Source organism: Sceloporus occidentalis, unplaced genomic scaffold (genome assembly GCF_023333645.1).
Source record: "Sceloporus occidentalis isolate IW3139 unplaced genomic scaffold, rSceOcc1.0.p SCAF_6, whole genome shotgun sequence".
NCBI classification, from domain to species: Eukaryota; Metazoa; Chordata; class Lepidosauria; order Squamata; family Phrynosomatidae; genus Sceloporus; species Sceloporus occidentalis.
In genome coordinates, this window is record NW_028316986.1 from 36,066,539 (window position 1) to 36,084,350 (window position 17,812).

The following is a 17,812-nucleotide window of genomic DNA, read 5'->3' on the forward strand; positions in this document are numbered from 1 at the left end:
CTGCTTTAACTGCTGTGGCTCAGTGTTATGGGATTCAGGGAACTGTAGTTTGTTGTGTCATCAGAGCTCTAATGGAGAAGGCTAAATGTCTCAAAAAACTGAAGTTCCCAGAGCCCCATAACACGGAGCCACGGCAGTTAAAGCAGTGTCAAATGGGGTTGTTTCTGCAGTGTGGATGCAGTTCAGGTCCGTTAAAAGATGGCTGAGACTTCTTGGGGTTGTTTGGTGAAATCCCAGACAATCGTTGGACATAGTTCTGAGGGAATACTAGTGGAGGAGTTGGAAGCAGTGAATTTAAATTGTATTCTGCCTTAACAAATACAGGGCAAATTGCAGGTATTGGTGCTCACAGTTACTAAGATGAGTTAGAATCTCCATTGCAGGGAGATGTGGGGAGGAGCAAGAAGAAAACTGCAGGTTATCCTTGATTTGTAGGGGTTTTTTTGCTGGTTTTTCGAGCTATGAGGCCATGTTCTGGAAAAGTTTATTTCTGATATTTTGCTAGCATCTGGCATACTTTGATCATACTTTGGAAAAGCGGATTACAAATAAACCATATTATTATTATTATTATTATTATCATCTGTGGCTGGCATTTCAGAGAATTCTCTGAAGATGCCAGCCACAGATGCTGGCAAAATATCAGGAATAAACTCTTCCAGAACATGTCCACATAGCCTGAAAAACCTGAAAAAACTATGGATTCTGGCCATGAAATCCTTCGACTTCGCATCCTTGATTTACTCTGCTTGTGGATATACAACAGTTGAATACGTTAGTTAGACCGGGTCCAAAACACACTGCAAAAATAATCCAATGTGAGACAGCTTTAACTGCCCTGGCTCAGTGCTAGGGATCCTGCGAATTGTAGTTTATTGTGGCACCAGAGCTCTCAGAGAAGGCTAAACATCTCAAAAAATTCAGTTCCCACAATTCCCTAGCATTGAGCCAGGGCAGTTAAAGAGGACTCAGACTGGATTATTTGCAGTGTGATTTGGACCCCTGTTGAAGCTGAACCATCTCACCTTTCCTATCTCCCAGGAGATGTCAACCTGTGTTGTTTGGATGGAAGTGGTTTTATCAGCAGAAAATTAATAGCAAAAGTGTCAGGGCATGGAAGAAAACTGAAGTACAGTTGGCCCTCTGTTTTCGTGAGGAGGGATCCATCCCCCCCCCCCGTGAAAACAAAGGTTTGTTCATATTAAAACCCTATAGCCTTGAATGGGGGCACGGCCCTGTGTGCACATGCCATTAAAAAGTAGTGGAGGTCGCCCCCTCCGCGAAGTTAGGAGGGGCCACTACTGAAATCACTATCCTGTTCTGGAAAGAAACAAAAAGTAATCCTTAGTCTACTCTCCATGTGGATATACAGTACAGTGAGCCTTTGGTATCCACTGGTATTTGGTTCCAGGTGTCAGGGATGATGGGAGTTGTAGCTCTTCACCTCTGGCTCGAACTCACCACCTTGTTACGCACCGGCGCTGACCAGTTTTGGCCAGTGGTTAAAGCTTTGCTCTAAAGCAGCAGAGTTACAGAGAATAGGCTGAAGACCCTGACAAACTCTCCAAGCCTTCTCACTCTTGCTTCCACAGAAGTCTTCACACTTCTTCAGGATCCAGCTGGCTCTTGTATCTTCACCCAAGACACCAGACAACTCAGTAGTCTTATATAAAAGATCTACTTTATTCTACTATATACAGCTCCAAAACTATCCAACACAACTCCACACTACTCCAATACTCCTCCACTACTACTACCCACAAAATACATTGGGATTCATAGCCATTATTATAGTCATTGCAAAATACCACCCACTGTTGTCTGTTTCCACCCAGTGGGCGTGTACATCCACTCTCATTGGTTCTCTTGGTTCATCCCGCAATTAATGATTTCATCATCTCAGCCTTGACCACTTAACAATTCTCAGGTGTGTTCAATTATCCACTTTGCATTTCTGTCCTTGGCATTTAGGACTTGTTAATTACATTACCATATACACCTGTGTGGCTTCTAATTGCTTCTGCTGAGTCATCCTGACTCTCACATACATGTTTTATTTCTTTCACTGTATATCCCATGTTGCTTTTTCCTTAACACCAGGATCCCCCTTGATACCCAAATCTGTGGATGTTCAAGTCCCATTTAGTAGAATTGCACAGTAAAATGGCGTCCCTTATATAAACTGGCAAATTCAAGGCTTGCTTTTTGAAATTTATATATTTTAAAAATATTTTCATACTAGAATCTGTGGATAAAAAAATCCATGGATATGGAGGGTTCACTATAATTGAATAGGTTAGTTAGCACTGTGTGCCTTGTTGAAGGTGAACCATCTCACCTTTCCTGTCTCCCAGAAGAGCATCTTGTGCTGTTTATTAGATGGAAGTGCTTTCATCGGCAGAATACAAAAATCCCCCAAAATTAATAATTCCAATTTAAGCAAAAGTGTCAGGACACAGGAGAAAACTGAGGCGTTCAGATCACTATCCTGTTCCGAAAAGAGATACTGAACTTTAACCCTGGAAAGAAAATACATTTGGCCAAATTTCATTTTACTACTTGTATATAGATAAGGATAATCATTAAGTGCCCATAGCAGGTGTGAAAGGGCATGTTTATGATACGTATTTGTAAGTTTTTAAGTAGTTTTCTTATTAACTTGAGACCTGTATGAATGTGTTACTATGGTAAATTTGGTTTTACATATATTTCTAAAATATTGTTTGTTGTTAGCTGCTTTCATGTTGATCTCGACTCATGGTGACCCTGAGAATGAGACATCTCCATGCCCCCCTATCCTCTACCCCCCTAATGGTTACTGAATATTTTTAAATGACCTGTTGATTCTGGTCTTCCAGTCATAAGAAAGAATAAATCAAGATTTGCCTGGATGGGATAATTTGGAAAAGCTAGGTTTGAAATTTAGTTTGAAATGATGTGACCTGGCTACTCATGGCCTTGTTGCACTGCCAGTGAAGAACGAGTCCGTGTTACAGCATCTGCTGACCTACTTGGAGGATTCAGCCTTATCATAGTAGACCCATTGTCAGTTATCTCATTGTTTGCACTGATAGGCAGCAGAAACAATGAAATATATGTGTGATTGTGGGGGATGATTGTACAGAACTATGTGTCTGTGTCATAATACTTAAACATTAAGTCTATTGTTATTTTTTCAGTATTTAGAAATGTCTGGCATTCTTGAGGAGAAAAAGTGAAACTTAAGGCCAAGTTTCATCAGATGCTTAGGTGCCACTTGAGAGACAATCTCAAGGATTATTTCATACTTCTGGCATAGTGGGCAGCCAGTTGTCTGGAACATTTCTACCTTTGATTTGTAATCGTTGAAAGTATACTCTAGTCTGTAGACATAAAGATACATTAACTGACATAATTAGGAATGCAATAGTCAACTCTTTTTCGCCTGGACATCACACATCGCAAAATCTGCCCAAATGTAAGAATTATAATGGCATTTATGCAGAGTCTTGCTAATGTTCTAAGCAAGAGCACCTGTAATTCTTGCAGAATCACTGTTGAAAGATAGTTGCTTAGCTAGTATTTTTCTTTCTGTTGCTGGGAGGTACTTGATGGCAGCTGAAGGCCTGGGACAGCCAGGAGGGAGGAAGAACAGGCACACACCTGCTCCTCCTCTTCCCCATCCTCCATGTGCCACAGAAAATGGCTTCGTGTGCCATCTCTGGCACATGTGCCATAGGTCCGCCACCGTGGCTCTAGTAGCATCTGTTGAAGCTTGGGGGTGCTATCGAGCAATCAGAGGTAAAGGATTCACACCAGTATTTTCAGGGTGAGAGCAAAGGGATGCCACACAAAAACAGTTTGGGAACTCTTTTTGGTCCCTCATTCCCTAGGTTTGTGGTCCTCAATTCAGATAAAAATAGTCATGATCATGTACTATTTTAATACATAAAGAGTGAAATTATTTTGTCAGTGGGGTGTCACAGCTAATTACATATGGATTGTAGCTTTGCAGATCTATTTATTATTTGCTTATGGCATTTGTTTATTTCCAGTAAAAGATCATGAAATGGATTTTGCAACTCTTGGATATTGGTGAAATAGGTCATATTTCAAGTACCTGTGATGTTGCATTCAAGCTTTCTTGAAGAACTATGAGTTGATTTTCCATGTTTATTCAAAGCACGTTCAAAAACAAATAACTTGTTAGTTACAGTGCGCCCTTCTTTTACACAGGGGATCCGTTCCTGTTAGATCCTTTGTTCTATGACCCTAAGACTCAGGGGCTTGCCAGACTGCCCCGAAGGGGTGGCGGGACACTGCCACTTTCCTAGAAGGATTGGGGCTGCAGCAACCTCACACCACGGCCCCGATCCGGCCTTTAAATGGTGCAAAAAACAGTGTGGCTATATGGCACTCCTTCGGCACTGCATCGTATGGATGCAGTGCCAGAGTAGCATCATGATGCTATGCATCGTCTGAAGTGGCACACGCCATCATGGCACCCTGGGGCATAGTCAGTGTGTGCATCATCTGGACACGATGCCCTGACTCTGCCCCCAGGCTGGCCTTTCAGGCCAGTCTATACAGGGCCTCACTTTCGACTTATCCACTGTCATATCATACTCCATCATTTTGGCCCCAAAACCTGCCCTCAACTTATACATGAGATTGATTTATAGTCGAGTATATGCGGTAATTTCTTACTTTTCTTTTTCAGATTCAGCACTTCAAGACAAACACTAATGTGGATTCCAGATTCCTTCTTTTCCAGGTATTTTGAATCTTGCTGCATATTGACTTGCAAGTTTGTCTGAATTTGGTAAGACTTATTTATAAGTGAATGTGCACAGGCTTGAAAACTTGACTTACTATATTAGCTATACAGTGGGCCCTTGGTATCTGGTGGGTTTGGTTCCAGGACTTCCCATGGATAACAAAATCTGTGGGGGCTTGAGTCTCATTAAATATAATGGCATAGCAACATGGTGTCCCTTATATAAAATAGCAAAAACAAATGGCAAGACAAAGACTCAACAAATGCAAATGAGAAATCTCCCAGCAGACAATGAGCACTATCAAGCAGACATCAATCCTCTTTTGCAGACCCTCCACTCTGAGGCCTGCCATTAGCAACAAAAACAATATACATGCAAATTCACTCCTGGCTTTCCAGGTCACACATTATATATACCCAAGTCCTTTCCAGGCAAACATTCTCTGAAGATGCCAGCCACAGATGCTGGCGAAACGTCAAGAAGAAACTGCTCTGGAACATGGCCACATAGCCCCCAAAAAACCACAAAAAACTCAAGGTTTGCTATTTGGAATTTATATTTTTTTAAAAATATATTCAATCTGTGGATGCTTTAATCCATGGATAAAAAAATCCATGGATACAGAGGGTTGACTGTATTTTCAACCATTGTTTATCATCAAGAGCTATTATAATTTGCAGTGTGTATGTGTATGAATGTACCTTTAAGTTGCCTGTCAACTTATGGAGACCCCAACAATTGAGTTTTCTTAAGCAAGGAATATTCAGAGGTGGTTTGTATTGGGTTTTTCCCCCCCAAAATGTAGCCTACAGCAGCTGGTATTCCCTGGCAGTCTCTCATTCAAATATTAACCCTGAAGTTCTGGCATTCTAACCTTCCTTAACTTCATATTCTTTATGGTGAGGGAAAACCAAATTGTTAACAGTGACTTTGAGATGTCATTTCTGTTTTGTGGAATGTGAAATATTTAGGCATTTCACACATTTGTGTTAGAATTTCCTTCCCTGATCATACAGTTTTGGGCTGCCATTCTAAGATTTGCTTCTCTGATTTTTGAAATATTTTATCATATTAGACTGGAGACTTTTTGAGGAAGTTGTAGCATATTTTTTTCTAATTCTTGTGATTGATAAATAATACTCATTAAGGTGTAATTATTTACATACAATTTCCTAAGAGACTCTTAAATGTTGAGGATTTCTCTTTCGCTAATTTTAGTATAGTTTGGGAGCTGTTTATAGATGTTAATATGACAGTGATAGGAACTTTATGTTCTGTTGCTGATTTAAATCATAAAATCCTGTTGGCGGCTGCTATTTTTTTAAGTAGCATTGGAAGAAGATGATTCATGGTAAAATTGGCAAGGAAGGAAGATATTAAATTCTTTTCTCTTAGAACTCCTCACTTCTACTCCAGTTAAACTGCATTTCCCATCATGAGGTTTCAGGCAAGTGTTTATTGAAGGAGGTGGGCTGGGATTTTTTTTAAATGCAAAAATGGCATAAAAAGAATAAATAATTAAGCCCTAGCTGGTTGTTGTTTTTCTGTTGCATCTCTCCTTTCTAAGATTGCTTTTTAGAGAAGTAATGGCTATTGCGTGGTGTAGTGGTTTGAGCATGGACTACAATTTTGGAGACGAGGTACTAGTCACATACTTAGAACTTCAGAAAACCTCGTGATAGAGTTGTCTTAAGGTCACCATAAGTCAGAAATGATTTGAAGGTACACAACAGCAACAGTAGCTATTGCAGTTTGTTTCATGAATTGGTCACAAAATATGTACAGTCACCCCTTGGAACTTGCGAGGATCTGTTCCAGACCTCCCGTTAGTTCCAAATTTTGCACATATACAAGCCCCATAGGCTTGAATGGGGTGTGTGCATGTGGGGCACACACTGTGGGCACGCACCCGTTTAGGGTTAATGGTAGTCGCCCCTCTGGATTTTCAGGTCTGTGAATTTCAAGTCCACAGACTTGGAGGGGTGACTGTAGTTCCATTCAGAAGTGCTCAAGTTTATTGACTTGTGTTTGGGGTTCTTCAGTGGTATTGCACACTCTGAGAAGGTACTAGCCTGCAAAAACAAACCCTGAACCATCTTACCTGTTTTTTAATCCATAAGAAGTAGTGAAATATTTTGCAGTTTAGAACCTACTGGCTGTCCCCCTCCACCTTTCAGACACACTGAAAGTTAGGGAGGTGTTATTTGAGCTGGCTGTACTCACAGTCTTCACTGTCCCAAAGTCTTAATTAGCAAGTAAAGATGACAGGGATGGCTAGCTCTTTGTGCCTGCTTTGTTAGTGTGATAATTTGCCGCAAAAGATTTGCACACCTATGTGAAAATTGATGGTGGAATTCCTTGTTTAAATACAAAGCTATAATTCTAAGACTGTTTTGTCCCACCATTTCATTGCATGGTGAATTTTGATAACCTGCATGCTTACTCTTTGAGTGATGACAGTAAAAGTTGTAGTGGAGAAACAAGTATACAGTTCCATTGTCTTTCCAAGTACATCTTGGAAAATAGATGTGATCAAATAGAATCAGGATTCACTTATTTTATTTATTTTATTTTATTTATGGTATTTATACCCCACCCTTTATCTCTAAAGACTGTCAGAGCGGCGTACAATTATTATTATTATTTTTAATTAGATGGTTCCCTGCCCTCAGGCTTACAATCTAAAAAGACACAACACAAAAGGAGAAGGGAATGGAGGTGGGGAACGGGATCAGGTCCAGCAGTTCCTCTCTCCCTCTGAGGCCTGGACCAAGGCAGATGGACTGGAGGGACCAAGGTAGATGGACTTCATATTTCAGACCAGGCCCAATGGAGCTGGGCTTGCATCTCTGGATGGCACCGGGTGGACTGGAGGGAGGGCTCTGCTTCTTAGAAGGCACTTGGAAGGCAGAGATCCAAGTAGCAGTAGAATCAGCGGCTATTCACTTGCATGAATTGTTTACATTATATCTGCCTCACCACAGGAATCATCACTGGTACGAGTTCTGAGGTTTCCCTCCTTTTTAGGAAAAAATGTTTGGCTTGTGGTTACTGCCTTTTGCTTTTTTCTCAGTTTACAAGATAATAAATAATAATAAATAAATAAAACTTTTATTTATATACCGCCCTTCCATTGATCAGGGCGGTGAACAACATAATAAAAATAATACATACATTGTACAAATTAAAAACAACTTAAAAACCCCGGTCAGCCATCCATCTTGCCGTCAACATAGAGAGGGAGGCCATCTAGGACTTCACTCGGGGAATGCAGTTCGAAATAGAAGGGTTTTTAAGTCCCTTCTAAACTGAGCCAGGGAGGTGGCCGAGCGGAGCTCTGTGGGCAGCGTGTTCCAAAGGGTCGGGGCAACGATGGAATACGTCCTCCTCGATGTAGAGGAGAGTTTGGCCCCTGGAACCCTAAGTAATTGCTGCCCAGAAGTTCTGAGGGTGCGGGGCGGAATGTATGGGGAGAGGCGGTCCTTCAGGTATCCTGGGCCCAAGCCATGTAGGGCTTTATAGGTAATCACCAACACCTTGTACTGTGCCCGGAAGCGAATAGGCAGCCAGTGCAGATCTTTAAGCACAGGTGTAATATGGCTGGTCCTGGAAGTACCAGTGACCAGCCTGGCCGCCATATTCTGTACCAGCTGTAGCTTCCGGGTATGATACAAGGGTTGCCCCATGTAGAGCGCATTGCAGAAGTCCAATCTAGAGGTTACCAGAGCATGTACCACCGTTTCAAGGTCCCTCTGGGCCAGGTATGGGCGCAGCTGGCGAATAAGCCGAAGCTGATAACAGGTGTTCTTGACCGTCGCATTCACCTGAGATGTAAGGTGGAGCGATGAATCAAGAAGCACCCCCAGACTGCGCACGGAGTCCTTCACAGGAAGCGTGATCCCGTTCAGGACAGGTGGAACCACCGCCATTCCTGGACCAGGGGAACCTATCACAAGTACCTCCGTTTTCTCTGGATTCAGACTGAGTCGGTTTTTCCTCATCCAGCCCATTACTGACTCCAGGCATGCCACGAGAGGAGAGACGCCATCCTCGGTCACTGCATCAGTCGGAGACATAGAGAAGACTATTTGGGTGTCATCAGCGTACTGATAACCCCGCGCCCCATGTCTCCGGATGATCTCTCCCAGCGGTTTCATGTAAATGTTAAATAGCATGGGAGCTCTAAAACCTGTGATTCTTAAGTCTTTATTCTGGTGTTACCTGCCAGTTTCAATGGCGTATTCAGTTTAAATCAACATAAGATATTAATTCATGTGACAATTCATCCTGTTTCATTCTGAGCTGAGAAAGGCTTTCCTGAACTCACATATGAAGTATTTTTTTTTTAGCAAATGTGTTTTCCCCAACATGTGTTTCTGTGAGAATAAATGTGAACACAGAGAATACTTGTAGGGATAAAGAAGAATGAAGCTTAAAAACATGTTGTCTCTCTCTGCCACATCACACTCCTTAGTAAACTGAAGTTCAACCATGACTTTGGGTTTTGAGCAGAAAAAATATGAATCCAGAGGTGGGAGGCAAAACAATTGCTTTAAAGTCCAAACATCTTATTTGTGCTGATAGAGATTCAGCATGGCTGTGAGCAACTAAAGAAAGTGTGACCATAAAACTGAGAGATGGACCCACTGACCACCACTACCTGAATTCAAACTTTTTATTCTGTGCATGAAATGATGTTTGCATTTATGGAACAGGGCTTTTCCATCCTATCATTTCCTTCTGCAGCCCCCCTTTGCCTTTTAAAATCTGTCTTAGGTTTGATGAACCCTTGCCAGTGATGGGCAGGGGTCACAGATTCATGAGGAAATTGGCAGAAGTCACTCCCTCTTCTAGAAGTGAATCGATCAACATAAAATCCACAATCTTGATGTTCTTATTTTTTGAATCCTTCCCACATTTTCAGGCAAATTATAGCAAATCGAAAATAACACAGATTTATTTGTTTCCAGTTTGCTTAGTGGAAGAATTTCAACACTGAAAGATGAAACTGGTGCTGTGAGTATTGTTTATTTGCTTATTTTTAGAACATATCAATTGGTTCTTGCATTAAATGTACCCAGTAAAACTATCTGTTGGATTTAGTATAATTTGTACAAGTTTATGTACGTAAATGGAAATGCTTTATGATTAATAAACCAGTGTAAAATATAATTGGTGGTAATAAAGGTCCTGGTATGCAATTCTGGTTTGATGGCATAGTTTAAACTACAAACATTTGCAGGAAACATGAAAGTGAACCTGACTCAAATAAAAAACAAGCTCACCAAACAAGAGTGTTTGAACAGATGGTCTGGTGACATGATTCTCAACTATCAACAAGAATTTCATCAAAAATAAGTAAATATTTAAGAACTTTTAATATATCCCTAAAATTTGCCTATACTATAGAATCTTATTCTGGATTCCAAGCTGGCAACAAATTTCTGAGGGAAATAGTATTTGATTTAGAAAATATCTGAGCAATATTATCTAAGCAAATTTGGCTTCTGTATTTGGTAATTAAGAATGGAAAGAGTCTGCTCTTGGTTTTATAGTGGTTGAATTTAAGGAAGGAGTGTTATATGAATCAGCTGAGGCTGGTGATAAGTACCTTTAGCCCTCCATATCAGCAGGCTTGCCTTCTATGGCTTGGAGCATCTGTGGATGGCCCTGCCCTGTTCTCATTAATGGTGGCACATGCACTGTCATTGACTATAATGGCACTTGAAGTCTTGCAGTATTTGACAGCTGCAGTGGGTGGTGGCTCAGAATGTAACCCCCATGGATACAAAGGGCTGACTACAGCTGTCATAACAAAATTAGCAAAGTTTGTAAAAGTTCTGTTCTTAACTGGATGAGTTCAAAGATACAGCTGTGTTAGTCTGAATCAGTATGCAAAGGGATCTTGTAGCACATTTAAGACTAACTGAAAGACGTTAGTTGCATAAGCTTTCATAGATGTTAGTCTACTTTGTCAGCTGCATGGAGGAACTAGGAACATCCCTATATAGCTGTGATTGAGCTGAGTATGAATAACAATAGAAACACAAAACTTGTGCAAATGGCGATGAGGTGATGGCTGTTGGGACATAGGTAGAAGGAAAGATGTTGCCTAAAGCCATGGTGAGTAGGTGAGTACTCATCATATGAATGGTGGAGGCAACTATTGGAATGTAGTGTGATGCTGGCTGGGGACCAGAAAAGAGATGTGAAAAATTGGCCAAGAAGAGCCCTCATGAGGCTGGGGTGTTAATTAGTTTTATATTATGTATAGTGTGCCAGGAAACAATTGTCTCTGTTCAACTCACTGTTGATTGACGAATTTGTGGATATATGCCAATTCTGCTGTTTCTCTTCCCAACCTTCTTTTGTAGATTTTTTTTTATTCAAGGACTGCTGTTTTGATGTCAGAGATGGAATGCCCAAGAAAACTGAAGTGCTCAACTAGTTTTTGTGTGTTCCCATTCCTAATGTCTGATTTATGTCCATTTATTATCTGGCACAGAGACTGGCCTGTGTGCTCAGTGTAGAGTGCTGACATTGTTGACAGGATAGCATATATCATATTAGAAGAGGAGTAAGTGAAAGCACCTCTTGATGTGATTAGGTCCTGTGATGACTTCTCCTGAGTAAATGTGTGGACAGAGTTGGCATCTGGGTTTGTGGCAAGCCCTTGTACCTGTCTCCCTATCCATGTTATACGTCCTGCTATAAGTAAGTAACTGTTTGCGATTGAGAGGTTGTCAATAGACAAATAAAGACCTGCCACCAAGAGCCCTTGAGAGGGCAGCATTATTGTCCAAATTAGGTTGTAGTTCATTGATGATACATCTGAGTGGTCTCAATTGGGAGCTATATGTGACTTGTTAATCTGTTCTGTAATAGGTTAGTCTTAGATAAAAGTGTTGCCTTGTTGATTTTTTTTTTTAATTTGGTGAATACTGAAGCTTGAGGAATCAATGTTGTAATTGCACAAATTTGGCTTCCCTGTATTGGGGTCTGAGCAGATGCAATTGTATTGAAAGGCTTGGCTGTAAACTATGGATTTGGTAGTGTATTCAGGGTGGAAACTGGAGGTATGTATATGTAGCTGTTAGTGGGTTTGAAATATAGTATGGTGCTTATAGTGTACAGTGTGTTGTGTAGCATACAGTGGTGGTGTCCAGAAAGTGAACTGGTTCTGTTGATAGTTCTAGGCTGAGATTGATGGTAGGAGGTTGTTGAAATTCTGGTGGAATGAATGAGTCCTCTCCATGAGTCCAGCATTGGGGTGCAATGCATGTGCCTATGGCTGTACAATTGACATGATATAATAATAATAATAATAATAATAATAATAATAATAATAATAAATTTTATTTGTATTTTCCCGCCTCTCCCAATGGATCGAGGCAGGATTACAACTGTAAAATAACCATAAAACAACAATAACATCTAATTTACATATAATAAAACAAAAAAAATCCATTCAAGACAATAAAAACATCTTTTAAAATGCACAGTTGTGATCAGAAGTGGAATTTTTCCTTAAGTTCTTTATAAGAGGTCGGGTGGGTAAGCCCGCCGGAAGAGATCCGTTTTAAGTGCTTTCTTGAAGGCATCTAAAGTGGTAATAAGATGGATCCCTTCTGGCAAGTTGTTCCATAACTTGGGGGGCTATGGCTGAATATGCTCTGTGGGAAGTTGTTGTTAGCCTGACCTTTGAATAATCTAATAATTCTTCCCAGATGTTCTGAGAGTGCGAGGCGGATTATGTAAGGAGAAGCATTCCCTCAAGTAACTTGGGCCCAAACCATATAGGTCTTTAAAGGTAATAGCCAACACTTTGTATTGCGCCCGGAACCTAATTGGCAGCCAGTGAAGAGATTTTAGAACTGATGTTATGTGGTCTGACCTAGGTGTTCCGGAGACCAATCTGGCTGCTGCATTTTGAACTAATCGAAGCTTGGTACAAAGGTAACCCATTGTACAGTGCGCCCGCGCCATACGCGGCCTTGAGCATACGCGCTCAAGCCGGGGGGCGCACACGGGGCGGCGCATCCCATTCAATTGAATGGGTGCACGCGCCTGTTGCGCCCCGCGCCGCCACGCACGAGCCCCATTGTTTCCAATGGGGCTCGAGCATAGGCGGAATTCGCCTTACGCGGAGGGATCCGGAACGGATCCCCCGCGTAAGGTGAGGACGGACTGTAGAACACATTACAGAAATCTAAACAAGAGATTACCAGTGCATGTACCACTGTTTCAAGGTCCTTTTTGTCCAGGTAGGGACGCAGTTGGCGTATCAGCCAAAGCTGATACCAAGCGCTCCTAGCCATCACGACCACTTGAGATGATAACTGTAGAGATGAGTCCAGGAGTACTCCCAAACTGCGAACTTTGTCCTTTAGGGAAGTGTGACCCTGTCCAGGACTGGTTGACAAATCTCCATCCCTGGACTTGGGGTACCTATCACGAGTACCTCCGTTTTCTCTGGATTCAGCCTGAGTTTGTTTTCCCTCATCCAGCCCTTTACTGACTCTAGGCAGGCATCCAGAGGAGAGATTCCATCCTTAGTCACTGTAACTGTCGGAGACATAGAGAGATAGATCTGGGTGTCATCAGCATATTGGTAACACCGCGCTCCATGTCTCCGGATGATCTCTCCCAGCAGCTTCATGTAAATGATAAATAGCATGGAAGATAGAATGGCACTCCGAGGGACACCAGATGTCAGCTCTCTCTTAGAGGAGCAACTATCCTCCAGCCTCACCATCTGGAATCTTCCCAAGAGGTAGGAATGGAGACACTGGAGTGCAGTGCCCCCGATACCTAACTCCCTCAAGCGTTCCAGAAGGATACCATGGTTGATGGTATCGAAGGCTGCTGAGATGTTGACGAGTGCCAGCAGGGTCACACTTCCCCTGTCGATGCCCAGACGGAGATCATTGACTAAGGCGACCATGGCTGTCTCAACTCTGTATCCTGCCCTAAAGCCAGTTTGAAATGGGTCCAGATAATTGGTTTAATCCAAGACAGCTTGGAGTTGGAAGGCGGCCAAAAGTAAAGGAGTTATGTATGAGAACAAAGTGGCAGATCTTGGTGGCTAGTTCTAATATGGTCTGATCTGAAATGATGTTCCTGAGAACTTAGAGTCCATATTTCTGTGGGGTGTTGGTATACAGAGATTCTGCATCCATAATGGATAAGATGGTGTTTGGAAGTTGTAGATGAACTTTAATTCATACGAGAAGTTGGTAGTGTCCTTCACATAGCAAGTAGAGTTAGTGACATACGTGTTAATGATATCGTCCATATATCCAGAGGCACCAGCTGCCAGTGTTCTAGTCCTTAAGATGATGAGTTGTCCAGAGTTGCCATGTTTATGTATTTTGGATAATACATATTTATCCAAATGCAGGGTGTGTCAGTTTGAATTTTGTTCTACACCTCCATGGGAAATTGACTGAGTAGTCTGAGTAACTCCTCCTGATATTCATTTGTGGGACTGTTAGTTGGTAGTCTATAAAATGTAGTGTTGGGCAGTTGCCTCACAGCTTCTTGTAAGTAGTCAGATTTGTCTATGATGACTACATCTCCTCCTTTGTCATGGTCTTTGATGAGGATTGTTCTTGGGGCTGTGTATAGCATCTTATTTCTTGTGGCTAAGATTGTAAATTATATCTTTTATTGATTATTTCTGCCTGGGTATAGCAGTGGAAGTGTTCTATGTAGAAGTCTATGCACCAACCATCAGGAGGAGTCCATGTGGAGTTCTTCTTTTTATGACTCAGAGCTGTTGTGTTGTATATTGGGTAGTATACCCAATATATGTTATGTAGTGGAGACGGGTGATCCTTGTGAGTTGTTGTCCTTTAGTAGTGCCACTGTCCATGAAGTATTCCTTGAGGTGTAGGTGGTGGAAGAAGGCCTATAATGTGTGGGTTTGGATGGGCAGAAGGATAATCCCTGTGACAGAAAAGACTCCTCTGATTTACTCAAGGTGAAGCTTGATAGATTTACAATATTGTTATCTGGGTTCATGGTATTACTGTTGTAGGTTGTAGAGTAAGAAAAGTTTCTTCTTCATTGGGAAAGAGAAATGTATCCTGCAGCTGGTTTTCTTGTTCTTGGAGAAGGTATGTGCATTGATGGCTTGTGTAGAGATTCCTTACTTGTGCTTCTAGACTGGTGATTTCTCTCTTGATCATCTCTTGTTTGCTGTACAATGCTAATCAGTTGCTTTAGTAGCCTGCAGGAGAGAATGCTACAGTTTGTCACAGTAGTCCTTGTTGTTTGTAGTCTGTGAGTTCTTCACCTACATGCCTTTCAGAATGACATGCTGTTGCTTGCACTTAACTGAATGAGGTTAGAGGTTTTTGTATTTAGTTATGTATTAAGTAATATATGAAAAGCATAAAATTTCCACAACAATTTAAAAAATTAAACCAGCAACAAATTAAAGAGTACATAGTGGTGGTATAGCTGTTCTTTTAAAAATATGTGTGCAAAACAAATAAATGTGCTCTCATTTTTTTGTAGATATTTATTGACAGAGATCCTGCAGCCTTTGCACCTATTTTAAATTTTCTTCGAACAAAAGAATTAGATTTGCGGTAAGTAACTCTCATTTTTGCTATCATTTAAAACACTTACAGGAAGAGCCCTGTTGAATGAGACCAAATACAGGCCTGTGTAGTTCACATTTTGTTCCCATCCCAACCAAGTTTCTCTGAAGCCCACAAGCAGGACATGAGTGTAACTGCAGCTCTAATGTTTTCAAGGAACTTGTGTGCAGAAGCAGAACACCAGTGTGCCAGTACTCTCCTTCTTGTATTCTGCAGCAGCTGGTATTTAAGGGGTTTACTGCCTCTGATACTGAAGGGGATGTAGTGATTCAGCATGTCTAGTAACCATTGGTAGCCTTATCCTGCATGAATAAGTTGAATTCTTAGCATCAGCTAAAGTATCACAAAATGTAGAGATGGAGTACTAGTTCAACAGAGCAGTTCACTATTAAAAATGTTTGACATGGGCATCTAGAGAAATTTTAAAGGGGATACTGGGTTTTAGCAGAATCTTAAGCCTTTAACTCTCATGTGTGAGTTCTTACATTCCCTCTTATTCTGTAGCTTTTACATCATGTACCAGAAACTTTGCAGTCCAGTGTAGCAAAGAAATATCAAGCATGAGATATCTGTTAGCTTTTGAGACTTAGTCCTGAAAAAACCATCAAACATAAGTGGCACCTAAATGACATAAAAGAAATAACCTTTCTTTTATATGTGTGTTTCTCACTGTGAGGTACATATGTTCAGTTTGACAGCTCCTAGTTCTGTAGGTGGTGGGACAGGTCATTTAGTCAGCACATATGTATCTTAGAAGTGCTTTAGTTTTGTAATTTATGTAAGTAACAGTTAAAGGACAAAATCCAGTATTCGTTTTCTGCTGGTGAAACAATGGAATCTAGAGGAACCAGGAGTGGTGCGATTTCTCCCTCTGCGTTGCAGCCATTTCTTTACTTCCAAACAGTCCAGGGATGGGGGACCCCCAGGACCTGGTTTCCAGGTGATCCAGAGGACTGCACTGGGAAGGAAAAAATATTTTTTGGCCGTCATCATAATGTTGACTATAACACAAATTATTTATACAGAGCTGAGCTTCAGCTCAGTAGGTCAGTTCTCCTTTAAGGAGAATTATTGCCTAAATTTAAGAATCGTTAATTAAATTCATGTAGATGTTTCTGTTTATCAGTACCCTGTAGAACAATATTCAATTGTCTTTCTAAAGTATTGTGTTGGCATGTGAAAATGGGATGTGAAAATGGGATTTCTTAAAATAGATTACGCTTTGCTTTTGTTTAGAATTTTAATTTCTTGACCATAAAGCTACTGAATTAATATTCATGTTTACTTTCTTGTAGAGGAGTGAGTATTAATGTACTCAGGCATGAAGCAGAATTTTATGGAATCACACCTTTAGGTAAATATATTATTTACATTTTCACTAGTTTCAACTTGCTCAATTACCCTTTCAGTTATGGCATATAAAGTCTAACTGAAAATACATTTCATGTATAGTTAAACCCTACATAAAGTAAATTGTTGTAAACAATACTGTTTGTTTACAACAAGTTCATAGGCAATAACATTTGGCTCTGTTGTGGGGGAGACCAAAGAGAGAGAAAATTCACTTGTTTATCTTTTGAACTTTCTCAGAGCAGCAGGGAAACTTCTCAGTTACCTCACCATTTTCACCTTTGAGATGCCATTTGGGATGATTCTACATCATCACACATAGTCATGCAAACGCAGCCACAGGGAGGATTTCTTCTTTTTTCTACACGTATTGCAGCCTTATTCCCCAGATTTCACATTCTTTGATTCCCACGACAAGGTGACATATACATGGATGGAATATGGATCAGGGTCGCTTGCATTGCAGCACCACAATTTGGAACTGAGAGGTCTCTCATTGGCTGTATTTAGGCAGGTTATTATGAAGGCAGGTGCTTATTATACACTGGTAAGTTTTTAAAAACATATATTAATTCTTACCAATTAATGGACCTCTTGGCGTATTTGTAATGCTGCCTGGTTTCACAACCTTATAATTTGAAGTTTTAATGCTGGAAACCCCATTAGTAATCTTTCTGGAGGACAAAAATAATCTTAGCAATGATTTATCCTCACTTTTCATTTTAGCAAAATGGGAAGAGAAATTTGAGCTCACCCTAGAACAAACTCAGCATGTATCTTCATTGAAGTTTAGAATATGTACTTGCCAATAAAAAAAAATACAAAGCATTATGGATTAACGTATATTACATTTAAATATATTAAATGTGTTTCTAGTACACATACTGTTGCCTTTCAGTAAGAAGATTGCTCTTATGTGAAGAGCTGGAGCGTTCCTCCTGTGGCAGTGTCCTCTTTCATGGATATCTTCCACCTCCAGGTACATACATGATATGTGTACGTCATTCCTGTCTTCTGGAAAAAGACTCTGTTCATATTTGCATTATAGTTAAGCATGCTATGAATCTTCTACTTCAGGATCTTATCAATATTGTTTTA

The 17,812-nt window shown here is 40.8% G+C and overlaps 1 protein-coding gene across 1 annotated transcript in view; it reads left to right on the forward strand.

Annotated features, from left to right (window-relative positions):
• The window catches only part of KCTD3 (potassium channel tetramerization domain containing 3), a 59,538-nt gene that overhangs the window by 2,781 nt on the left and 38,945 nt on the right, over window positions 1–17,812 (forward strand). Inside the window, exons 2-6 of the mRNA XM_089529309.1 lie at window positions 4,700–4,753; window positions 9,728–9,773; window positions 15,279–15,352; window positions 16,660–16,718; window positions 17,613–17,693. Coding sequence (XP_089385435.1) covers window positions 4,700–4,753; window positions 9,728–9,773; window positions 15,279–15,352; window positions 16,660–16,718; window positions 17,613–17,693 — 314 coding nt within the window. The remainder of the gene's footprint in view (window positions 1–4,699; window positions 4,754–9,727; window positions 9,774–15,278; window positions 15,353–16,659; window positions 16,719–17,612; window positions 17,694–17,812) is intronic.